At 35.8% G+C, this 23,183-nt stretch overlaps 1 protein-coding gene across 1 annotated transcript in view; it reads right to left on the bottom strand.

The window, feature by feature from the left end:
• CAMSAP2 (calmodulin regulated spectrin associated protein family member 2) overlaps positions 1 to 23,183 on the bottom strand; it is a 119,557-nt gene that overhangs the window by 11,651 nt on the left and 84,723 nt on the right. Inside the window, 7 exon segments of the mRNA XM_010362669.2 lie at positions 2 to 1,011; positions 1,324 to 1,393; positions 1,705 to 1,787; positions 4,129 to 4,216; positions 6,562 to 6,655; positions 12,769 to 12,908; positions 13,264 to 13,405. Coding sequence (XP_010360971.2) covers positions 2 to 1,011; positions 1,324 to 1,393; positions 1,705 to 1,787; positions 4,129 to 4,216; positions 6,562 to 6,655; positions 12,769 to 12,908; positions 13,264 to 13,405 — 1,627 coding nt within the window.

Here is a 23,183-nt window from a genome sequence, read left to right as displayed (position 1 = left end):
TCTAGTTTCATCCTAAGGTGCACCATCTCAGAAGCCAAGAGCTGGGTAGTGTCCCGTCCCTGTGGAAGCCCTGTTTCTTCTGGAATTTGTGCCCAAGCAACCACATGAGGAATATTAAGTTCAGAGCCCTCTGGTGTCGTTTTTTGAGAACTGCTTCCACTACTTTTTCCATCAGTATGATTCAGTTTCCTGAACTTTTGTTCAGCAAAACTGGTCATTTTAACTCCAGAACTAGAAGAAGCACTGCTGCCTGGCTGAGACTTGGTACTTACAGTACTTGGACAAGGACTCAAAGCTTCTCTGGTGTTGCCGGTTCGTATATCATAATCCTGAAGAAATTTAGATGCATCATCCATGTCAGAGTCCAAGCTTACAGTATAATCTCTCAATGAAGAATCTTCGTCCATAGTTTCAGGAATATCTTCTGAAGGAACATGAATTCCAGTGTCTACTTCAGTATTGTCAGTTATGGGACTCAAGGCACCTTTTGTATCAGTTACATTATCAGGACTAGACTGATTTAACTTGATATTTGAATTTAGGATACTCATTTCTTGACTATGAAGAAAGAAGCCATTAGCAATTTGGTCTGGCTGAGGTGTATGAGGAGATTTTTCAGTATCATGAATTATTTGTAATGCTTCTTCAATGCTTGGTGTCTCAATCTGATTGCCAAACTCATCTAGAAGTATTCTATTTTGTAAAGCTCCATTTGGAAGCTTGTAATGAATATTCTCATTAGAATTTAGTTCATTTGTGTTAAGGGGCACATAAGATTTGAGGTCACTGTGAGAATCTATATTAAGTTCTTCTTCAATGCTCTCCTCTTCCTCTTCTCCATTTATTGGCTTGAAGGACAAATTTTTCCTAATGTGTTTAGATACACGATTGTTGTTCAGAGTAAGTCCTTCATTACTAATAGAACGAGTGATTCCTCGGTTTGGAGTGGATCTCTGTACACTATCTTCTTTATCAAAAGAAATATCAAATGATACGCCATGCACTGATGATCTAAAAAGTTAAAGAGAAAAATCCTTTAAAAATCCTAGAAATGATTTTTAGTATCATTTAACAAGAATTATTTGAAATTACATTTCCTTTCTTTCCCCAGTTCTCATAATCATACTGTCTTCAAGGTAAGGGGATGGCTATCCAGCTACTTTTTAAAGTTAGCCTCTTTTACCTCTCTCTCTGCCTATACTGCCTTTTTCAAATTTAGGAACTAATTAAAAGTTTTAGCAATTTGGTTATCAATAAAAGACACAGATGCAATTTGCATTTCTTAATAATCTGAATACACTAAAAGTAATTATCTTTGTTTACCTTTTCTCTTTGGGCCATGTCCCTATGAAGCCATCAACATAAGACATAGATGAAGACCTTCTAATTCCTCCTTCAAATGCAAAAAAGAAAAAGCCATTGAAATCATGTAAAAAAATTAACTTATAGCAACTTAGGAGATTTCACGTATTTGAGGATTCATTAATAGCAATACAAATTAAGTAGGTACATAAGGAGAATTAGAGATCATTTTATCAAGAAAAGTAAGCACAGTGAAACTGACCATGCTTTTAGTGTTATAATACCCATTTTGCAGGGGAAAAAAAAAAGCCCTGGATATTTGTTTATTTATATTTACTCTCAATGATTTCCCAGGTAACCTACTTAAAAGAGTATTTTCCTAGGCTTTTTCAAATATATTACCTGAGGCTGAAGAATGAGCTTGGGGACGTGAATACCTAGAAGGCAAATGATGATGAGACTGTGTAAATGTAGCTCCTTCCCCACTGCAATGGAAAATAAATTTAAAATGTTATATTTTAGTTGTTTAATATAAATTTTAGGTAGAATGTCTTAAGTTAGAAACAACACTACCACCTCTGATTCTACATCCTAAATTTTAAAGATATGGAAACATAATATATTGTTTAAACCAAAGAATGGCTGTGATTATAGTACATATCTATAGATATTTTATGTCTTTTAGCCAAACAACTTAAAGTACTTTCATATACATCTCAATGTCCTTGTGAGATATGAATTACTTTCATTTTATAAACATAAAAACTGATATATAAAAAAGTAAAATGAAACTCACCAATCTGAAATATTTTGGTCAAATTTAAATCTCTAAGAACTATAGATATAATACACCCTAGTAAAAGACCTTGACAGCCTCTCTGCTCATGGACCTATGTTTGTATATCTCTAACAGCCAAGTGTGTGGAGTAGCTGCTGAAAACATCTTTTGCTTTGTCTGTCTTCTTCCTTTGTTTTTTTTTCTCATAAAATCATTATTTAGGTGCACTAACATTTGTAGATGTGGCTACATTATTCCCAGGAAGGGCAAAAATACTTCAATTCTTTCTGAAAAGTTCCACAGTGTTGGAGAACTACAATGGACCACATGGAGACTTACAGAAATCAGAGGATGAGTAGGAACCCAGAATAGCCTAGAATAATGGCTACACAATAACTTTTCAAGGAAAAGAATGTGGACATCCATCTGCATTATAAAAAGAGTTTCTGCTGGGAAAAATAGGAAAAATGAACTGCTGAGATGTCTGAGAGACAGAAAAGAGATGAGTCTTCCAGAGGACATGAATTAAAAACATTTTTCAGAAATGTGGGAGACTGTCCATTTAGGTTCCTATAATAATTATGGAATAATCTAATCTTTGAGTGGAAAGCTTTACTTTCCACTTTAAAAGTGGAATTTCAAGATTTAATAGAGCAAGAGTGATGACCTAGAACACTGTTTTCTAAATCTTCAAGGAAGGAAATATCACTACTGACCGACCATGCTTGCTAAATTTCATATTTTTGTGTTAAGCCAAGATTCATACAGAAATTACTTTGAATGTTTTACTCATAATTTTTAAAATGTATTTTTAATGTGTCTGAATTTCCAAAAACCCACAAAAGACATTAGTTTTAACTTAAAAAATCAGACAGATTAGGGAGTCCAAAGTCAATATAAATTGTAGGTTCTAATAAATACAAATAAAAAGCTGCTTATAGGAGCTGTTGAAATACATTTTTAAACAAACTAATGTTCCTATCACATACCTGGGTGAGAAGTCAGGATTACCTAGGTATTAATATGACAGGACATTTTCACTTTGCTTTCAATTTAGTTCCCAATATTATGTACTAAAGCATTAAAGATTCAATATTGTAATAAATATTCTATTGTTGTAACCCAGGGTCCTTGGGTTTTCAGGTACACACTGTGAAAAGGTACCTGCTTGTAACTGTTGCATCTTGAGGTTTTTACTGTTTCAGAAAGTTCCAGGAAGCAGCCCAACCCCACATTACAAAATAAAAACTACACAAACTGGGTGGATGCAGAGATGCCTGAGTCGGGGATGTATTACTATTACCACACCAAAAACCCCATTCAAGGAGGAGCTTATTCCGCATTTTCTATACATGCCAGTATGCAGAAGCATGACTGATGACTGCGCCTTTACTGCCTTTACTCCACCTCTACACACAATGATTCAGCTAAGCAGCCTACTAAAAGCCCTATTTTCACCTTTGTTTGAGGAGGCACTGCTTTGGGGAATTATTCCCGGTGTCCTCCTTACTTGCTGCAAGTAATAAAATCCTCTTGTCTTGTTAAATCCTCCTTGGTTGTGGCTTTGGACTGTCATCTGCCAAGAGACCAAACCCACCTGTTGTGTGGGTAACACTGTGATCTCTCAATAGCTATCCTAACCAGAAAAAAAAAAAAAAGGCAGGAAAAACCTTCAAAGATTTTTAAAATAATAAAATATGTAGAAATCCTAATAGACTTTCAAAATTTCCCTCCGAGGCCTAAGAGTTACCTATTAGACAGTTCTCAATTATGAACAAGTTATGCATCAAAAGTTTAGTTTTAGGTTGGTTATTGGGAACTTAGAATATATTCTCCCATCTTTTCAGTGTGGTACATATAAACATTCATTTCAGTGTATATTTCAATTTATATTTAAGTTAAAACAGGCTTTAATAGGGTAAACTAATTATAACAGTTCAAAATCCAACTGAAATTCTTAAAAGCCTTATTTAATATAATATAATATTATTTGATTTAATTAGTAAATAGAATAGAAATGGTGAAAATAAAGTCATTGTGGAGTTTACCTTGAAGGGAAGTCAGAACTACTATCTAAGACATTTCTTTTGGCAGCATTCAAGACAGGCATTGAAGGCATATCTTTTACAGGTTCGGCTGGAATAAAAGATTTTTAAAAAGACCCTCAAATTAGCATATTTCTATGAAAAATTCTGGACCATAAATAAATTTATAATAAAATGTAACTTCTATTTCCCTTTCTATGTATTGAGAAATCATAGCATAAAGTTTTCTTCTTAAATAATTTTCTAAGGGTGAAGTTTCTTTAAGCTCTTTTTGAAGTATTCAGACTTAAATTCAAAATTTTAAAAAAAATTCCTTCTTTTTTTTTAGACAGAGTCTCACTCTATCGCACAGGCTGGAGTGCAATGGTGTGAACTCAGCTCACTGCAACCTCCACCTCTTGGGTTCAAGTGATTCTCCTGCCTCAGCCTCCCGAGTAACTGGGACTACAGGTGCCCGCCACCACACTCGGCTAATTTTTGTATTTTCAGTAGAGACGGGGTTTCACCATATTGGCCAGGCTGGTGTTGAACTCCTGACCTTGTGATCTGCCCGCTTTGGCCTCCCAAAGTGCTGGGATTACGGGTGTGAGCCACCATGCCCAGCCAAAAATTTCTTAAATTAAAAAATTCATTTGATTAAGGATAATTAGGGGGAAAAAACCTAACATAAAATAAACACATGTATTTAAAACAAAAATAAGTTTGAGTGTTTAATTTTGTGAAAGCTTTCATAGAACTTCAGACACACATGGTCAGCTCTGCTTCTTTATGAAATAGCTGGTATTTTGGTCAATTAGAGAAAAACAGAATTTCTTTAGAAAACAATTAAACCTGCTGGTATACTTTTATTTTTGTAAGTAACTCTGGAGGAAGACTCAATTTACTTTTTGACTTTGAGAGCTGATGCAACAGCTATTGGTATTTTGAATAGTGGGTTTCACAGGTGAAATCACAGAAAGCAATGTAGTGAAAACTCTGCTAATAATTTCAAAAAATTATACAAATATTGGTTATGAAAATTACTAAGAATATCTGACTTCATTCAATGGCTTTAGGGGAGCATCTCAATTTCTTTATAGGCATGTAAAAAAGTTATATAATGTTATATAATGACACAATATTCAGAATCTGCCTCAAGAAGCTTAGCAATACTAGAATTATTGCTTATTTCACAGATTTTTGCCTGAGATGTGGTGGGCTGCCTGAAGTAACCTCACTGTACTCACTAGACTATGCCTCCCCTTTGGTTACATGTTTTTCCTTCTTCCCGATCACTTTCTCTTCTTTCATTTTTGGGAGGCTTGGTGGAGGTGGAGGTAGCCGTAGCAGTTACAAAAATAACAAACTTTGGAGCCAAGGAAAGTTGCTAAGTTGTTGGGATGCACAATAATCATATTTTGTGTTGGGTGGGACAGCTATTGGTAGCAGACAGAAATGTTTCCATAAGTTATGCTGGAAGAAAGTTATTTAGTGGGCTAAGCTTATAATTTAAGATCATTTTTTCCCCTATAGAAATAAACCTCTGGGCTTTTTTTTTTTTTTTTTAGACGGTGTCTCGTCTCTGTCACCCAGGCTGGAGTACAGTGGCGCACTCTCTGCTCACTGTAACCTCTGCCTCCTGGGTTCAAGTAATTCTACTGTCTCAGCCTCCCAAGTAGCTGGGATTACAGGCATGCACCAATATGCCCGGCTAATTTTTGTACTTTTAGTAGAGACCAGGTTTCACCATGTTGGCCAACCTGGTTTCGAATTCCTGACCTCAGGTAATCCACCCGCCTCGGCCTCCCAAAGTGCTAGAATTACAGGCATGAGCCACTGCACCCAGCCTAGAAATACACCTCTAGTTTTATAATGGCAGCCAAGAGAAAACTGGTTTTGCTATGCGAAATTTCGCTTTACAGAAAATTTAGGAAGATTTTTTGTTCCTTATATCTAGGGGTCTTTACAGTAACCCCTTTATTTCTTACAAGTTTTATTCTTATTATATACAGTCAATAGTTCATAATACTATAATAGTCACAAAATCCACTAGGTTTAAAAATCCATACAAACCTTTTTATGGTTTAATGGCAAATTCAAGTTGCAGGTTAAGGCCAAACAATAATTTGTGGGGATTCTGGGTAACACGATGTTAAAAACTAAGGATCTAAAAGGGAATAAAAGCTGGGATAGGGATAAAAGATGCAAAGAAAAGAAATGGACAGTTAAAGCTAAAAGTTCCACATCATAAGACTTCAAATTCAAAGTCATTCCCTCCATTTTCTTTTTCTTCTCCTCTTAACCATTTTAAGAGGTTAGGAGAATCTATCAAGGGTAATAGCTGAAATCTAAAAAAAATTAATAGGCTGCTTTCTAAAAACGCAGCCAGATGAGGTTATATCAACATTCCATTTTTTTCTGTTCATAGGAACATTAAAAATTAAAAAGATTGATTACCTCCTTGTGGACGAATAACACGAGGCTGTACAAAAGACGGCTTCACCACTTCAAACCACCAGAACAGTTCCGCCATGAACACCAAATAATTACTCTATATAGGAAATTTAACAGAAAGCCTACATTAGGTAAAACTTAATGATAAATATAATTTTATTGTTTTAAAATACAGGTTTAAATATCAATTCATTCATCACTGGAGTATATTCACTACAGGCTATCAAACATGGGATGGAACATTAACTCTTGTGGGTAAAAATTATAACAACTATTCAAAACCTCTTGCAGATGATTTGCTCTATAATTCTAAAATGGTGGCCCAATTGATCTAGCAGGCATGAATACCTCTAACTGTGTAGAACAGAGATAATATATAAGGCACTTTCATTCCAAAGTAAATACAAGCAACTTAAAAAGTTATTCGATCACCTGACACTCTAAAGAGGGGTTATCCTCTAAAGACACTCTAAAGAGGGGTTATCACAAAAAATAACCAAGCTCTACTCAGATCCCTAGAAATTTCTCCAAAAAGTAATTGGACGTAGTGTTAAAAAAATATTATTATGTGGCCAGAGACGGTGACTCACATCTGTAACCCCAGCACTTTGGGAAGCCAAGATGGGTGGATCACGAAGTCAAGAGTTTGAGACCAGCCTGGCCAACAAGGTAAAACCCCGTCTCTACTAAAGATACAAAAAATTAGCCAGGTGTGGTGGTGCGTGCCTGTAATCCTAGCTACTTGGGAGGCTGAGGCAGGAGAATAGCTTGAACCCAAGAGGCAGAGGTTGCAGTGAGCCAAGATCATGCCATTGCACTCCAGCCTGGGCGACAGGGCAAGACTCCGTCTCAAAAAAAAAAAAAAAAAAAAAGTTATATGTATGTGTTCAGTAATGCTAAACTCAACAGTAATACCAGTGCTAAATAACACCAGAACTAAATTTTTATAGCTATTTTTTAAATAATTTTGAAATGTACAAAACATTATTTATACAATTAATGTATCTACCTAACTTCGAAAAGTTATTAGTAAGTCAACAACGTTACCTTTTATTATTACTATTTTAAAATGTAAATAACTTTTTACATGGCTTAAAATTAAGAGAAGGATTAAGGGTCCTCAAAAGCACATTTCTACTACAAGTTTATATTTTAAAATGCGTATATAATAAAAGCTATAAGCATGAATAATTATTTCAATTTTAGGCATTTGCTGAATTTTAAAAAACTGTACAAAATCTATTTTCATAACTATTTAAAATAATATGTTTTCTAAATTTTGGGTATTTAGCATTTAATAAAATAGTTACTATCAAATTTATTAATATTTAATAAGGTCTTATTTCATATTAAAATTTTTAAGATTATCCTGGATATGGTTATTTTCTAATGTCTTGCCTTCTTCCTACTTGCTAATTATGAATAATCCTTAAACTCTATATGCTCTCCATTAGAACTCATGCATTCTCTTGGTTTTGTTTCTCATATTTAAGTTGGTGACTTTCAAATATCATCTCTCATCTGATAGTTCTGGAAGGCTATTGTGTATGTAGAAAGTGAAGAAAAGAGGCTGGGTACAGTGGCTCATGTCTGTAATCCCAGTGCTTGAGGAGGCTGAGGAGGGACTGCTTGAGGCTGGGAGGTTGAGACCAGCCTGGGCAACACAGCTTGTCTCTATAAAAATTTTAAAAATTAGCCACGTATGGTGGCACAGTCCTGTCATCCTAGCTGCTTGGGAGGCTGGGGCAGGCATACAGCTTGAGCCCAGGATTTGGCTGATTGTGCCACTGCACTCCAGCCTAGGTGACAGAGTGAGACCCTGTCTCTAAAAAAATAAAAAGAAAATGATGAAAAGAAGAATCAAGAGTGATGACTCTTAGGTTTTTGTCTTGAGCAACTAATAGTGAGATGGAGAGGACTGGGAGAAACAGGTAATGAAAGGAATCTAGAGTCATTGAGATGTTCACTGGACATTTAAGTGGACCTGTCTTGTAGGTGGCTGAGTGTAAGAGTCTGGATTGTTACAGAAGATAATGCACAGTGGTGAAGAGCATTTGGTAGGTTTCTCCTTTACCTTCAGTGTTTGCTTTTACTATAAATTCTCAGAATTTTATAATGTTGATATACAGATATATACTAATTGAAGCAGCCATTAAAATTTGTGACTAAAAAAAGTAATAAGAATGCTTATAATCCATAAAAGCTATGCAGTAGATCTCATCTCTGCTTCACTTCTCAGAAACTTTACAGTTTTAAAAAATGTATTTCTTATTTCAATAGGTGTTTGGGGAACAAGTGGTGTTTGGTAATATGAAGAAGTTCTTTAGGTGATTTCTGAGATTCTGGTGCACCCATCACCCAAGCAGTGTACACTGTACCCAACGTGTAGTCTTTTATCCTTCACCTCCCTCCCGCTTTTTTCCCTGAGTCCCCAAAGTCCATTGTATCATTCTTATGCCTTTGCATCCTTATAGTTTAGTTCCTACTTATGAGTGAGAATATATGATGTTTGGTTTTCCATTCCTGAGTTACTTCACTTAGAATGGTCTCCAGTTCCATCCAAATTGCTGTGAATGCCATTATATTCTTAATCTTACTTTTCTCTCCTACATATTTATCCTTCTCCTCTCAACAGAATCCTTCCTATTTGGCTTTTAAACATGCTCCAATCCCTCCCATCAAAATAAAGGAAACAAAACCTTCACTTAGTAACTATTCTCTAGTTTCTCCTCCCTCCTGCCATTTTTTTACCACTTCACAAACTTCTTTTAGGAGCAGGCCTCTACTGACACTCTCTATTTCATCACTTTTACTCTCTAATCTACTTCAGTCTTGGCACTGAATCACATCATTCCCCTAACAGCAATTGCTCGAGTCACCAATGATGTACATATGTTGCAAAATCAAACAGATTTCCCATCTTACCTGACCTCTCAGCTGCATTTGATATTCCTGATCTCATTCCTCTTTGAAACACTGCCATGCCTATGTCCATCAGCTACTAAATGATTCTCAAATGTACTGACTGCACTTACAGATGCAGTGGCATCTGTAATAGTAATAACAGAATAGTAATTCTGTTTAATTCAAAAATTAAAAATTAAAAATTCTTTAAGAAAAAGTAAGCATTATTTATAAATATATCTTACTATTTGTAAGCATTGTTATTGTAAGAAACATTTACTGGCTTATTCTCTATTTTGCAAGCATTTTCTTTTGGATATCTGAAAGGCCTATGCCCAAAATTGAAATAGTGACCTTCCCAACAAATGTGATCTTACTGCAGTCCTATCTCACTGAATGGCACCACTATCCCTGTGTGCAAACCAGAAACCTAGGAGTCATCCTTGACACCTTCTTCCTTCTCCCATGTCCAATTCATCAACCAAAGCATGCAGATTTTGCATCCTAAATATTTATGGAATTCACCAACTTCTCTCTATCATAACTGCTCTGATTCAAATGTTTTTGCCCTTGTTTGGAACACAATAGCTTTTTCTTTGGCTTGCTAAGAAAACAAACTTTTCAAAATGCAACTCTCCATTGCTCTTGAGGTAAAGGGAATCACTATGGCTTGCAAGAGGATACTTGGTAGAGTCCCTTTTTCTCTTTCCACATTTATCTATTACTATATTGTCCAGGGTTCCTCATCTTACCCTCCAGATTATAAGGCCTAAAAAGACAAAGCTTATGCTCATCATTATAACTTCAGTGTTTAAAACAGTGTCTGGCACATGATAGATGCTCAGTAAATATTTATTAAATGAATGTACAAATGAATGAATCTACGCATTAAAAAAAACACCAGTCAGTAAAACATCAAAACACTGACAGAATATTTCTGGGTAATATTACTGTGATTTATATTTTTTCTTTACACTTATCTTCATGGTATGCTTTCTAAAGCCAAAGTATAAAACTGGTTTTTAAGTACTGGTGCTAGGTTACATTTTACTAGTGTAGTTAACTGAAAGCTGACTATATTTTGAAAAAATACTGCTTAAGTGCTCAATAAATTATCTGTTGACAGAAAATAAGTTACTATTTTAAGGACTTTGGTAAGACAGCCATCCTAATAACATAATTGTACTGTTTGGCCACAAGGTGTCAGTACAGTAAGAAATAATTTTCCCAGTAATTAAAGCTCATGAATATTACATCTTTCTGAGTTTAAGACAGGGTCTTGGTTTGTCACTAAGTTTGGAGTGCAGTCATGCAATCAGGGCTCACTGCAGTCTCAGCCTCCTAGGTTCAAGCAATCCTCCAACATCAACCTCCTGAGTAGCTGGTACTACAGTGTGTGCCATCACGCCTGACTAACTTTATTTTCTGTAAAGACAAAGGTTTCACTATGTTGCCCAGGCTGGTCTCAAACTCCTGGACTGAAGTGATCCTCCTGCCTTGTCCTCCCAAAGTGCTGGGATTATAGGCAAGAGCCACCGCACCTGGCCTAAAGTTTTTATATTGTAGTTCAGTGTTTCATAAATTAATATGACTCAATTAGAAAACACTTCTGATTTCTTAATTGACTTTATATTATTAATTCACATAAAATACAACACTAACATTACTAAAATAATATCTGGAGGATAAGAAATAATTCTTGAAGTATTAAAATTAATAGTATTCATAACACAACTTAATTTTCAAAATTGGGAATAGAATGGAATGATTTTCAAAAATCTCTTCATGATGATGATTTTCTTTTTTTGAGACATAGTCTTATTCTGTCACCCAGGCTGGAATGCAGTGGTGCCATCTCAGCTCACTGCAACCTCTGCCTCCCAGGTTCAAGTGATTCTCCTGCCTCAGCCTCCCAAGTAGCTGGGATTACAGGCACACACCACTACGCCTGGCTGATGTTTGTACTTTTAGTAGAGGTAAGGTTTCACCATGTTGGCCAGGTTGGTCTCGAACTCCTGGCCTCAGTGATCTGCCCACCTCAGCCTCCCCCGCTCGGCCATGATTATTATTTTTAACATTTAACATCAATGTAAATAAAATATATTCAACTTAAAATTAAGAAAATAATACTACCCATGTGAAATTTTATTCTTTTAACACAATCTGACAGCATACATTAGCCAACAGTCAAAGGACAATAAAGGTGACAAACTTCAAATAGTCTGATAACTACAGAATAATTATATTTAACCTAGTGAGAATAAACAAACTAAATTTCAATTTAATGCTCAATGACTCATTGTATACATAAAAATACGCAAGGATACCACATCATTTAACTATACATATCATATATTTATGCATAATGGTAGTTAAATAGTACATAATGTTACTTTTCAATTAATTCTGTTTAATTCAAAAATTAAAAATTAAAAATTCTTTAAGAAAAAGTAAGCATTATTTATAAAGATATCTTACTATTTGTAAGCATTGTTATTGTAAGAAACATTTACTGGCTTATTCTCTATTTTGCAAACATTAAGACAACAGATTAATTTTGTAAATGACTTCTTTTTTTTTCTTTTTTTGAGACAGGGTCTGGCTCTGTTGCCCAGGCTAGGGTGCAGTGGCGTGATCTCAGCTCACTGCAACCTCCGCCTTCCAGACTCAAAATTCTCCCACCTCAGCCTCCCGAGTAGCTGGGAACACAGGCACATGCCACAACACTCAGCTAATTTTTGTATTTATTGTAGGGATGGGGTTTCACCATGTTGCCCAGTCTGGTCTTGAACTCCTGAGCTCAAGCTATCTGCCCACCTCTTCCTCCCAAAGTGCTGGGATTATAGGCACAAGTCACTACACCTGGCCAATTCTATACATGACTTTAAGTCTGGCTTTGCACTATAAAAGAAACTTGGAGTTAATAGTATATTAAAAAACAAAATAAGGAGAAAAAATCAAAAACTGTTTTTTCAAAAGCTCTTTTGACTGATATAGTTAATTCATAAGCTTAAAGTTGCTAGGTCATTTATATATCTTGTTCTATGGTTCTTTATTTTTAAAATTTTATTTATTTATTTTTTGAGACAGGGTCTTGCTCTGTTGCCCAGGCTGGAGTGCAGTGGCACAATCATCACTCGCTGCAGCCTCAGCCTCCCGGGCTTAAGCAATCCTCCCACCTTGTCCTCCCAAAGTACTGGGATTACAGGCATGAGTCACTGTGCCCAGCTTTTTTGTTTATTTGTTTGTTTTTTAAAAATATATATTTTAACAAAGCAAAGGGGGAAAAAGAATAATTTAATTTACCTTTATGGATGAAGCAGCATAGAGCATATCTTCCAGAGTGAAATGGCAACACTGGTTCAAGTATTCTTGGCAAAATTCTTGAATCAGCTGCAGATTATACAGGCTATCAGCCAAAGACATAGTTTCTTTCAAACAAATATCTTCAAATAAGAAAAGAGCAAGGTGGTGACTTTGGATTAATTTGATAATAAATATTTCATATCCATCTTATAATCAGTACAAATACACAATTCTGGTTAACAAACATACCTTTATAAATATAGTAGTCATTATACATTAAGACTTAGAAACCAAGCACTTTTTTGAACTATCTCCCTCAGAATTATATATGTGTTCTTTTTTTAAAAAAAATATTCATTACTTATTAAATAATATTGTCTTTTCTTTTGAGACAAGATCCCACTCTGTCACCTAGGCTGTAGTGCAAAATAATATTGTCTTAAATATTGGTTATCATCTGTCTACAGTTCAGAAATATTACACTGGAACACTTACCCTCTAATCTGACAACATCGGGACAGTAAAAATGAATAAGGGCAGCTAATGCACAGCCATCTGTCCCATCCTTCAACAAATTTTCTACCAATGGAATGCAAGGCAGTTGCTTAAGTAATGTTTGCTCTTTCCTATAACGAGCCTAAAATATAAAAAAAAAAAACAAAAACATGAAAATAAGTAAGTACCAAGCAACACACACGAAAAAATCAGTACCGTAAATTCTAATGTATCAGTAATAAAATAAATCATGAGAAATGAGACCACTCACCAATATTCCTTTTTTTTCTAAATAATGGTAGGTATCACCAAAGTTAAATACACGGCAACAATAGCTATAGTTTTGAAGCTCAATACTTAATATAATATACTGCTAATTTATACTATGTGACATTTAGCTTAAATATTTAAATATAAAAGCATCACAAAACAGACTTTGAACACTTTGTATCCAAATAATTCTGCTCTTTTGAAGATAATAAAATTCATCCACTTTAATTCAGACTTAATTTAGACTGAAAATTCTTATACGGGAAGAGCAAGAATACTATTCAAGCAGAAAGAGTTATCAAAATGAGGGGAAGGTATAAGAATATACTATTCTTAAAAGAAATTTGAGGAACTGAATAGTATCACCAAGACATTCTGGGTTATTATTTGAATGTTGAGGAAACACAAATAGTTAACAACTTTGAAAGTGAAAAAACACCCTCCCAACTTAGGTTTCATTAATAATTGAGCAAGTATACGGGTTTTTGCTCTCCCTCAGAAAAAGAGAGGAAACCTTTGTTTTCTAAAGATTATTTGGTGTGGCTACATAGAATTTTTTTAAATCGTTCTCTAAAAAATGAGACATGCTATAAAAGTAGTCTCAAGAGAACGAATTCAGATCCTGGTTCAGATCCTGGTTCTGCCACTTACTAGTTTTATGATCTTGGACAAGTTACTTAAACTCTCATTTCTCATTTTCCCATCTGTAAACTGGGGTAACAATAGTACCCACTTCATAGAACCACTGGAAGATTAAGTAAGATGATGGACACAAAGTGCTATGCATCCTGCTGGGCACATAGCAAGCAATCAATAAAGGTTAGCTCTTATTAGTTGTTAACTCTTCTAAAGCCAAGTAAAATAATGCTGAAGATTTAGTGAATGTACACACTGAAGTATTTTACTAGCAAAATATATAACATAAGTTACCGGTATTTTTTTAAGGTTATCAAAACTATTTTTTCTTCTAATTCCATCCAAATTGGTCATCTCTATATTTTAGAATTAAAATATAATTATGAGATAAAACACTTTTGTGAGAATAAAAATAGAAAAACAAAAATTTATTGAAAGAGAATACCTAACATTTGGTAGTGAAGCTAGATTTCTTTTCAATGCTATCTCTCAGAAAAGCATCAGTATTAATGAAGGAGACACTTATTCCTGGATTTCTCTCACTGGCTACCCAAGGACAAAATTCATGGAACATGTTTTCCTCTTGAAGATTTCTGAAGGTTCTTATTAATTAGTGCATACTAAACTCTGTATTTAAGAATACATCCCTAATTCAGGGGGCAACTATATTCAGAAAAAAATTACTTGCAGTACTATATAGATTATTTAATTGATTATGAATTTAATATAATCCTTAGAAAAATTCCTCACTTTGCAGCTAAGAGACTGTTTAAAATCAACCATGGGGAGGGAAGAAGGAAGAAAGAAAAAAGAAATCAAACAGCACAGTGGTATCTTCTAGGCTTAAGCTACCGTTCTCACAATTAGTACTGTTCCAGATCCTTACATGCTTTTTCTTCAGTTATCTGGGATCAAAATAGTCTGCCTCTTGGACATCCTCGAAATTGGTCTGGGACTAGTAGTTTGTTTTCAGCCTATGACCTGAATTGGACTAAGCCAAGCACCCAGGGTCATGGAACAAAGAACTGAATTATGTGATTTGTTCTACCCCCTCCTGCAAAGTAGCACTTTTGCACAAGGTGTGTGCAAACAGGCACATGTATGCATGCACACACACACACACACACACATACACACAGCTTTATATGACATTAGCAATAAGTATCTACGGTTTAGACAAGACAATCAGAGAATTATGGATGGGATGCTAAAACATTTTCCTAAAGATTGTATTCTAGAAGATATATTAGGTAAATCAACTTTAAATCTTGAGATTATGTCCAGCTCTCAGAAGGTTCATCTGTAATTCATGAAAAAGTCTTTTGTACTTGAACATGCTATTTGCTTTATAAACTCATTGCATGGAAACATGCCCTTTCTTTCTGCAAACTTAGAAGTTTGGCATTTAGAAAGAACACCCTATATTTCAACATTATGATATATTTCTTTTCCTTTTTTTTTTTTTTTTAAGAGACAGTGTCTCACTCTATTAGCCAGGCTGGAGTGCAGTGGCACAATCATGGTTCACTGCAGCCTCGATCTCCTGGTCTCAGGTGATTTTCCCACCTCAGCCTCTTGAGTAGGTGAAACCACAAGTGTGTACCACTATGCCTGCCTCATTTTTGTATTTTTTGTAGAGACAGGGTTTTGCCAAGTTGCCCAGGCTGGTCTCAAACTCCTGGGCTCAAGGGATTCACCTGTCTCGGCCTCTCAAAGTGTGGGATTATGCACATGAGGCACCGCATCCAGCCATTACGGTATATTTCTAAATTAGAGTTTTATTCTTGAGGGTGTAAAATAGTTCTTAAGTAGTTTAACACACCCATCCCCATATTTAAATCTGAAAGATCAATCTTTAAGTCAAATCAGAATTTAATATGGTTTTGGTCCACTACTGGTAAGGTAAGGAAAGAAAACTTTCTGCTTTTTTAATCACACAAAAAGTGAAGTGTCATCTATAATTCAAGCTGAAAAGGAACTACTTCTGTCAAAAAGGTAATTTTTTAAAACTAGAGATGGGGGTTCAATATGTTGTCCAAGATGGTCTTGAACTCCTGGGCTCAAGGAATCCTCCCACACTGGCCTCTCAAAGTACTGGGATTACAAGTGTGAGCAACCACGCTCAACCACAAAGATGATTTTTAAATGCAGGCAATTTATTCGTGCAATTCAAATTAATTATTTACTAAATTATTTAAATTAATGAGAAGCTACACTGTATTTTTTTTTTTTTTTTTTTTTGAGACGGAGTTTCGCTCTTATTGCCCAGGATGGAATGCAATGGAGCGATCTCAGCTCACTGCAACCTCTGCCTCCCAGGTTCAAGCGATTCTCCTGCCTCAGCCTCCCGAGTAGCTGGGATTACAGGCATGCGCCACTACACCCAGCTAATTTTGTATTTTTAGTAGAGATGGAGTTTTTCCATGTTGGTCAGGCTGGTCTCGACTTCCTGACCTCGTCAACTGCCCGCCTTGGCCTCCCAAAGTGCTGGGATTACAGGCGTGAGCCACCACACCTGGCCCATAAGTTTTTTTTTCAACCTACTTACTGATAGTCTGTGAATACTGACAAGATTAGCAATAGGATGTTTACCCTTTAAATTATTTTTAGAACTTCTGATCTAAACCTTGGCTATATCTTTTATCTTTCCATTTTACATCACCAAATACCTTAAAATCCAATCTCTATTCAGTGACTAACAGAATTACACGAAATGACTTTACCAGCAAGACATAAACAATACCATTCTACAATTACAATTCTGGAGAGCAAACTGAAGTAGCTGAACAAACTTACTGGAACCAGTTTCCAAAACCATTTGGAAGGAGACTTCAGAGGAAGCAGCGGGAAAAAAGGGGAAAGCAAAAGGTAAAGGGAAAATTCATCAGAATTATCTTCAATTAACAAATTATAGTAAAGCTTCTGATAGTGGAGTTCCAAGTTTATAGTTCTCATAACATTTCATATGTTAATTAATACTTTAGTTAAAAATATATAGGTTCCTAAAGACCACCATCTTCTCCTGTCTCTCTCCTCTCCCCATACAGATATTCATATATTCATTTTAGGATACCTAGAATATGCTGTATACTTTAGCGGCAAAAAATTTTATTTCTGAGTTTTGGAAACATATGTCATATTAAAAAATAAATCTATGTCACAAAAGGGAAGTAAAAAGATTCTACAGCTAGGTTTGTAATCGTAATTCTTAGGTATTAGTAGACTGTATCTGATAAGGCAATATTCCCCAAAAAGCAAAGTAGAAAGATAATTTCAATAAAAACAAGTATAAAGCAAAGAATAATGTAGTAGAATATACCAAGATTATCATTTATTTCACTATATAAAAAGTTTCTTTTAATTAATGGAAAAAAAACGTAGTTCGCAATTGTTACCAGTTAAGATTTTTATAAGTGTCTAAAGCAAGTAACTACTCACATAAAGAGAATATAAATGTTATTGAATTTACTATCTAGGGCTGTCCCAAAGAATCTTTCTTCTTTAAAAAAAAAAAAGAATATAATAAACCCATAATTTCAGATAACATGAATTAATCATTTGTGTTATCTTTGTATCCGCTAAAACAACTTCCGGCTCTGAATAAATATTTGTTGAAGTGAACCAAAGGAAATAGGATCTGAGTTAAAATTCATATTCAAAATTTTTATGTAGAAAGCTTTTCCTGTATAAATTAACAGAAAAATAAGATTATTTAGAAAAATAATATAAATAAGGTATTTTCAAGAACTTTAAGAATTAAAAAATGTCACCTGAAGAATCAGAAACATACCAGCTTCCTATATATAAGCAACATTTCCAATAAATTTTTCTTATAGCACCACGAAGAACAGCCTCAACAATTTTGTGGCATGTATTTTAATCTCCCATTTAACTGAATGTTTTTGGCAGCTGCAGTTACAATAGCCACAAAAAGTACAAGAGCAGGACCAAAGAGCAGGAAGCCACTGAAAACGTGTCAGGGTTTCCAATTTGTAACAGAAATTTTAAAGACAAGGATTTTTTTGTTTTCTAGACTAGAAGAAACCATTAAATAGAAACTGGTGATAACAAGAAATTATTGTGGACTATTCATAACAGCAGGTGTACAAAGGAGTCTGCAGTGGTTACAGTTATTCCATATTTCTTGTAAAATATGCAATAATTGGACTTTGTTACTAATTCAGACTGCTCTGGCCTTTCTCTTACCCCTCCATTGATCTAAACTGGTAACAGCAATCTTCTTAGGGGAAAAAGGAAAACCACAGATCGGCTGTGTGAAGGAAATTTAACTAAAAAGAGTAAATGTACTAAAAGAACAAATAAATATTTATACTATGCACACTTATATACTTATGGTTCAAAAAGCTCAAATACATAGCATAAGTTCCTTGCTAAAGAGTAACCATTTCTGAACTGATCAGCAACTATCCTTTGGTTTTCAGGGAAGAATTAGGCAAACTGCAACATCAAATTCTGTTTTAAGATGTAAATAACCATGAGGACAAAGGGTTTTGTTTTGGTTTGGTTTTTTTCTCTCTCTCTTTTTCCTTTTTATCAGGACCACCAAGGAAGAAACAAAGGGTTTTTTAAAAACCATGGATAACAGGTGAAAAAACTTCTATTAAGTTTCCACTGACAAAGGGGCCAACCTAGGCAGTCGAGATTTTCTGGAATAGTTCTAATTTCAAGTATTCCTTTCAACTGTCTTTAAAATACATGTTTGGCTCACCCTAAATTTTGGCTAGTTGTTTTAGGACTTGCCATTAATACTCTCCAAATAATACTCTTCCTCTGGGTATCTACAATATTCTGGAAAGGTAGGATAATTCCTGAACTACTTCTGGGTGCTCTCAGGCCATTCCAGGAGGTTATTGGTTTGGTGTGGTCTTTATTGGAGACCTCAAAGAGTTGGGGTCCTTCAGGGAGTTAATCATGGCTGTGACTTGCCACTGCATGACTTGTTAACTTGTTAGATTTAATCTTCTTTTTTTTTTTTTTTTTTGAGACAGTCCCCCCCTGTCACCCAGGGTGGAGGGCAGTGGAGCTATCTCAGCTCACTGCAACCTCCGCGTCCCAGGTTCAAGCGATTCTCCCACCTCAGCCTCCCAAGTAGCTGGGACAACAGGCATGCACCACCATACCTGGCTAATTTTTGTATTTTTTGGTAGAGATGGGGTTTCACCATGTTGGCCAGGCTGGTCTTGAACTCCTGACCTCAAGTGAACCTCCCACCTAGGCCTCCCAAAGTGCTGGGATTACAAGTGTGAGCCACCACGCCCAACCACTAGACTTAATCTCTTAGCTGTTGTAGATCCAAAAGTTGTGTAGAATAGCTGATGGAATATAAAATGGTACAAACTCTTTTGGAGGGGATTTTGTCAATATTTAACAAAGCTACATACAGTATACATTTACCCCTCAATCTAGCAGTCCAACTTCTAGGAAATGTACCTTGAAAATACATATCCAAAATACAAAAGGCCACATATAACATTATTCTGTGCAGCACAATCTGCAATAGCAAGACACTGGAAACTACTTAAATGCCTACACATAGGTATGTAGTTGAAGAAACTATGGCACATATTCACAAGGGAGCACTATGCTGCTTTAAGAAATAATGATAGGCTGGGCATGGTAGCTCACATCTGTAATCCCAGCACTTTGGGAGGCCAAGGCGGGTAGATCATGTGGTCAGGAGATCGAGACCAGCCTGACCAATATGGTGAAACCCCACCTCTACTAAAAAAAATACAAAGATTAGCCAAGTGTGGTGGCACTCACCTGTAGTCCCAGTTACTCCAGAAGCTGAGGCAGAAGAATGGCTTGAACCTGGGAGGCAGAGGTTGCAGTGAGCCACGATTGTGCCACTGCACTCCAGCCTGGGTGACAGAGCGAGACTCTGTCAAAAAAAAAAAAAAAAAAAGAAGAAGAAGAAGAAAGAAAAGAAAAGATCTCTAGGGACTGTACTGAATGATTTCCAGGATATACAGTTACTGAAAAGAGCAAACTGCAAAAGAATAAGTTATGTTTTGTGTTAGAAAGGAGGAGAAACAAACATGCACATATGTGCTTGGTCCATTTAGAAGGGCTGGTGGGGAGTACATGTGGAATAAGTAAGGGGTAGAAGAGATAGGGAAGGGAGTAATACTTCTCTGAGTATACCATTTATGTAGTTCTGATTTTTGGAATGATGTCAATGTTCTACATAGTCAAAAAACAAAAGTTAACAAGGATGGTGTCAAAAAAGATCACTAAAATGGAATGAATACAGAAACCAGTTAACACAAATGTATTTCAAAGGAATAATATAACCACAATGAAGGTGGGGGCAGAGGGAAACCACTTAAGAACACAGTAGTTTGACTATATACTATTAGTCTAAAAAAAAAATTGCAAACAAATCTTAAGTTTTTAAAAATTAAAAAAAATTTTTTTTTTTGAGACAGAGTCTCACTCTGTCACCTAGGCTGGAGTACACTGGCACGATCTCGGCTCACTGCAAACTCCGTCTCCCAGGCTCAAGCAATTCTCCTGCCTCAGCCTCCCAAGTAGCTGGGATTATGGGTGCATGCCAACAGACCTGGCTAATTTTTGTATTTTTGGTAGAGATGGGATTCACCATGTTGGCCAGACTGGTCTCGAACTTCTGACCTTAAGTGATCCACCTGCCTCAGCCTCCCAAAGTGCTGGGATTATAGGCATGAGCCACCACACCCGGCCAGTAGGTTTATGTTTCATATTGGTATAACAATTCTGAAACTACTGTATATGTATTGTAGGATTGAGCAAATAAGTAAAACACATTAATGCTCTTGGGAGTCTGAGTTCTCACTGTGGAAGGGGAAGTCCCGTGTGGAATAGGGGAAGCCAGGAAGAACGCTGTGGAGTTTGATTGGAATTGGAGGTTTATATATGAACTCATGTTTGTGTATTTTTAAAATTTTATTTCTGAACTCTATCTACTGAAATAGGGCCTAGAAGTAATGATATTCATGTAGCAATTAGCCACTTAGTGCCCGGATTTTACAGTTGCTAAATACTGTTTTCCATAAAAAAGAATTAAGACTTATTGAAGAAATGGCTGATTTCAGGATTATGGCAAGTAAACTACAAAATGAATCTGAAACATCTTGTTGAGCCAGAAATTAAGTAAGGAGGGGCAAAAAGAAAAAAAAGAAAAGAGAGAGACAGATGAATGGGGGCATATCAAAAGCACAGGAGTCAGTCTGAAGGGACTCCCGTTGGCCAAATCCGAGACCACTTTAGCATCAAAATAAAGAAATAGCTAATTTTAGGTCAAGGAACGAACGAGATGAGCCTGGAGCATCCTGTAGTGCCAGAAAGTAAGGAAGTGCTCAAAAAACAAAAGGCTTGGGGCATATCCAAGAGATACCAAAGCCAACCCCAAAAAGCTCTCAATGGCTGATGCTGTAAAATTGTGAGCAACAAAATAATGCAGTATTAGATTATAACCCAAAGTATAAAATATTAATAAGTATACCTGAGTCCATACTGATATAAATAAATGATTGAATATAAAAAATAAATGGGCCGGGCGCAGTGGCTCACGCCTGTAATCCCAGCACTTTGGGAGGCCGAGGGTGGATCACGAGGTCAGGAGATCGAGACCATCCTGGCTAACACGGTGAAACCCCGTCTCTACTAAATATACAAAAAAACTAGCCGGGAGAGGTGGTGGGCACCTTTGTCCCAGCTACTCGGGAGGCTGAGGAAGGAGAATGGTGTGAACTCGGGAGGCGGAGTTTGCAGTGAGCTGAGATCGCGCTATGGCACTCCAGCCCGGGCGACAAGAGCAAGACTCTGTCTCAAAATAAATAAATAAATAAAAGTTTAAAAAAAAAGATGGGGAAGCAGACACAAATCTTCCTTACAGAAGAATCCCCAATAGTATATGTGGGCATTCTCCTGAACTTTCAGGGAGTCAGCTTAATTTCCCTCCTTTAGAGTGCAGGATGCAGCTGGTGGCCCACTTCCAAAAATAAGAAGGGAAAACCAGTAAATTTATAATGGAGAAACCTGACAAACACTACCTTAACCAAGGGATCACAGTTAATATCATCAGTGATAAATCATGTTCTTATCATGTACCCCATGATACAATATATGATATGATACATGACCTCTCTGGTAGTCTTCTCAAAAAACTTTTAACTCCAGCCTCACCATGAGAAACATCAGACAAACCCAAATTGAAGAACACTACAAAACGCCTGACAAATATTTAAAAAGGACATCAGTGGAAAACTAGTAGGATCTAAATAATTTAAAGTCTGTAGTGTACTCAATAATAACGTACCAATGTTACTTTCTTACTGTTCACAAATGGGCTCCAATTATGTAAGATGTTAACATTAGAGAAAACTGGGTGAAGTTGTACTATCTTTGAAACTTTCCTGTAAATCTAAAATAACTTTGTAATAATTTTAAAAGTAAATACATATGGACAAAAACTGATTATAACCCATTATATATCCATTAGCTCATTCAGATAGTAGAGAAATGCTATATAGACAGGTAGATGGGTGGAAGAGGACAAACTTGCTTATAACAGAATGCTAAGTAATAAATATGGAATAAATGAAGGGGTTAGAAAATTACAAATTTGTGACCATCATAGTAAAATTAATTCAGGTAGATATATTCAATGAATGCTAAATCTTGGATGAGGGGAAACTTTCAAGAAAGACAGGCTATTTCCTGCAGTAGAGTAACTCCTCTCAAATTACCTATTAAAAAGGAAACATAATATAGCTGTCCCCCCTTGCCCATAGTTTTGCTATCTGCAGTTATTCACAGTCACTGTCTGAAAATACGAATGAAAAATTCCAGAAATAAATAACTCATAAGTTTTAAATTGCATGTTGTTCTGAGTAGTGTGATAAAACCACATGCTGTCCTATTCCATACAGTCTGGGAAAGGAATCATACCTCTGTCCAGCACTCCATGCTGTATATGCTACCTGCCCATTACTGTATAAGAAAAAACATAG

This window comes from Rhinopithecus roxellana, chromosome 1 (genome assembly GCF_007565055.1).
Source record: "Rhinopithecus roxellana isolate Shanxi Qingling chromosome 1, ASM756505v1, whole genome shotgun sequence".
Taxonomy (NCBI): Eukaryota; Metazoa; Chordata; class Mammalia; order Primates; family Cercopithecidae; genus Rhinopithecus; species Rhinopithecus roxellana.
The sequence above is the reverse complement of the archived record's forward strand: the minus strand, read 5'-3'. Positions and strand labels throughout refer to the sequence as shown.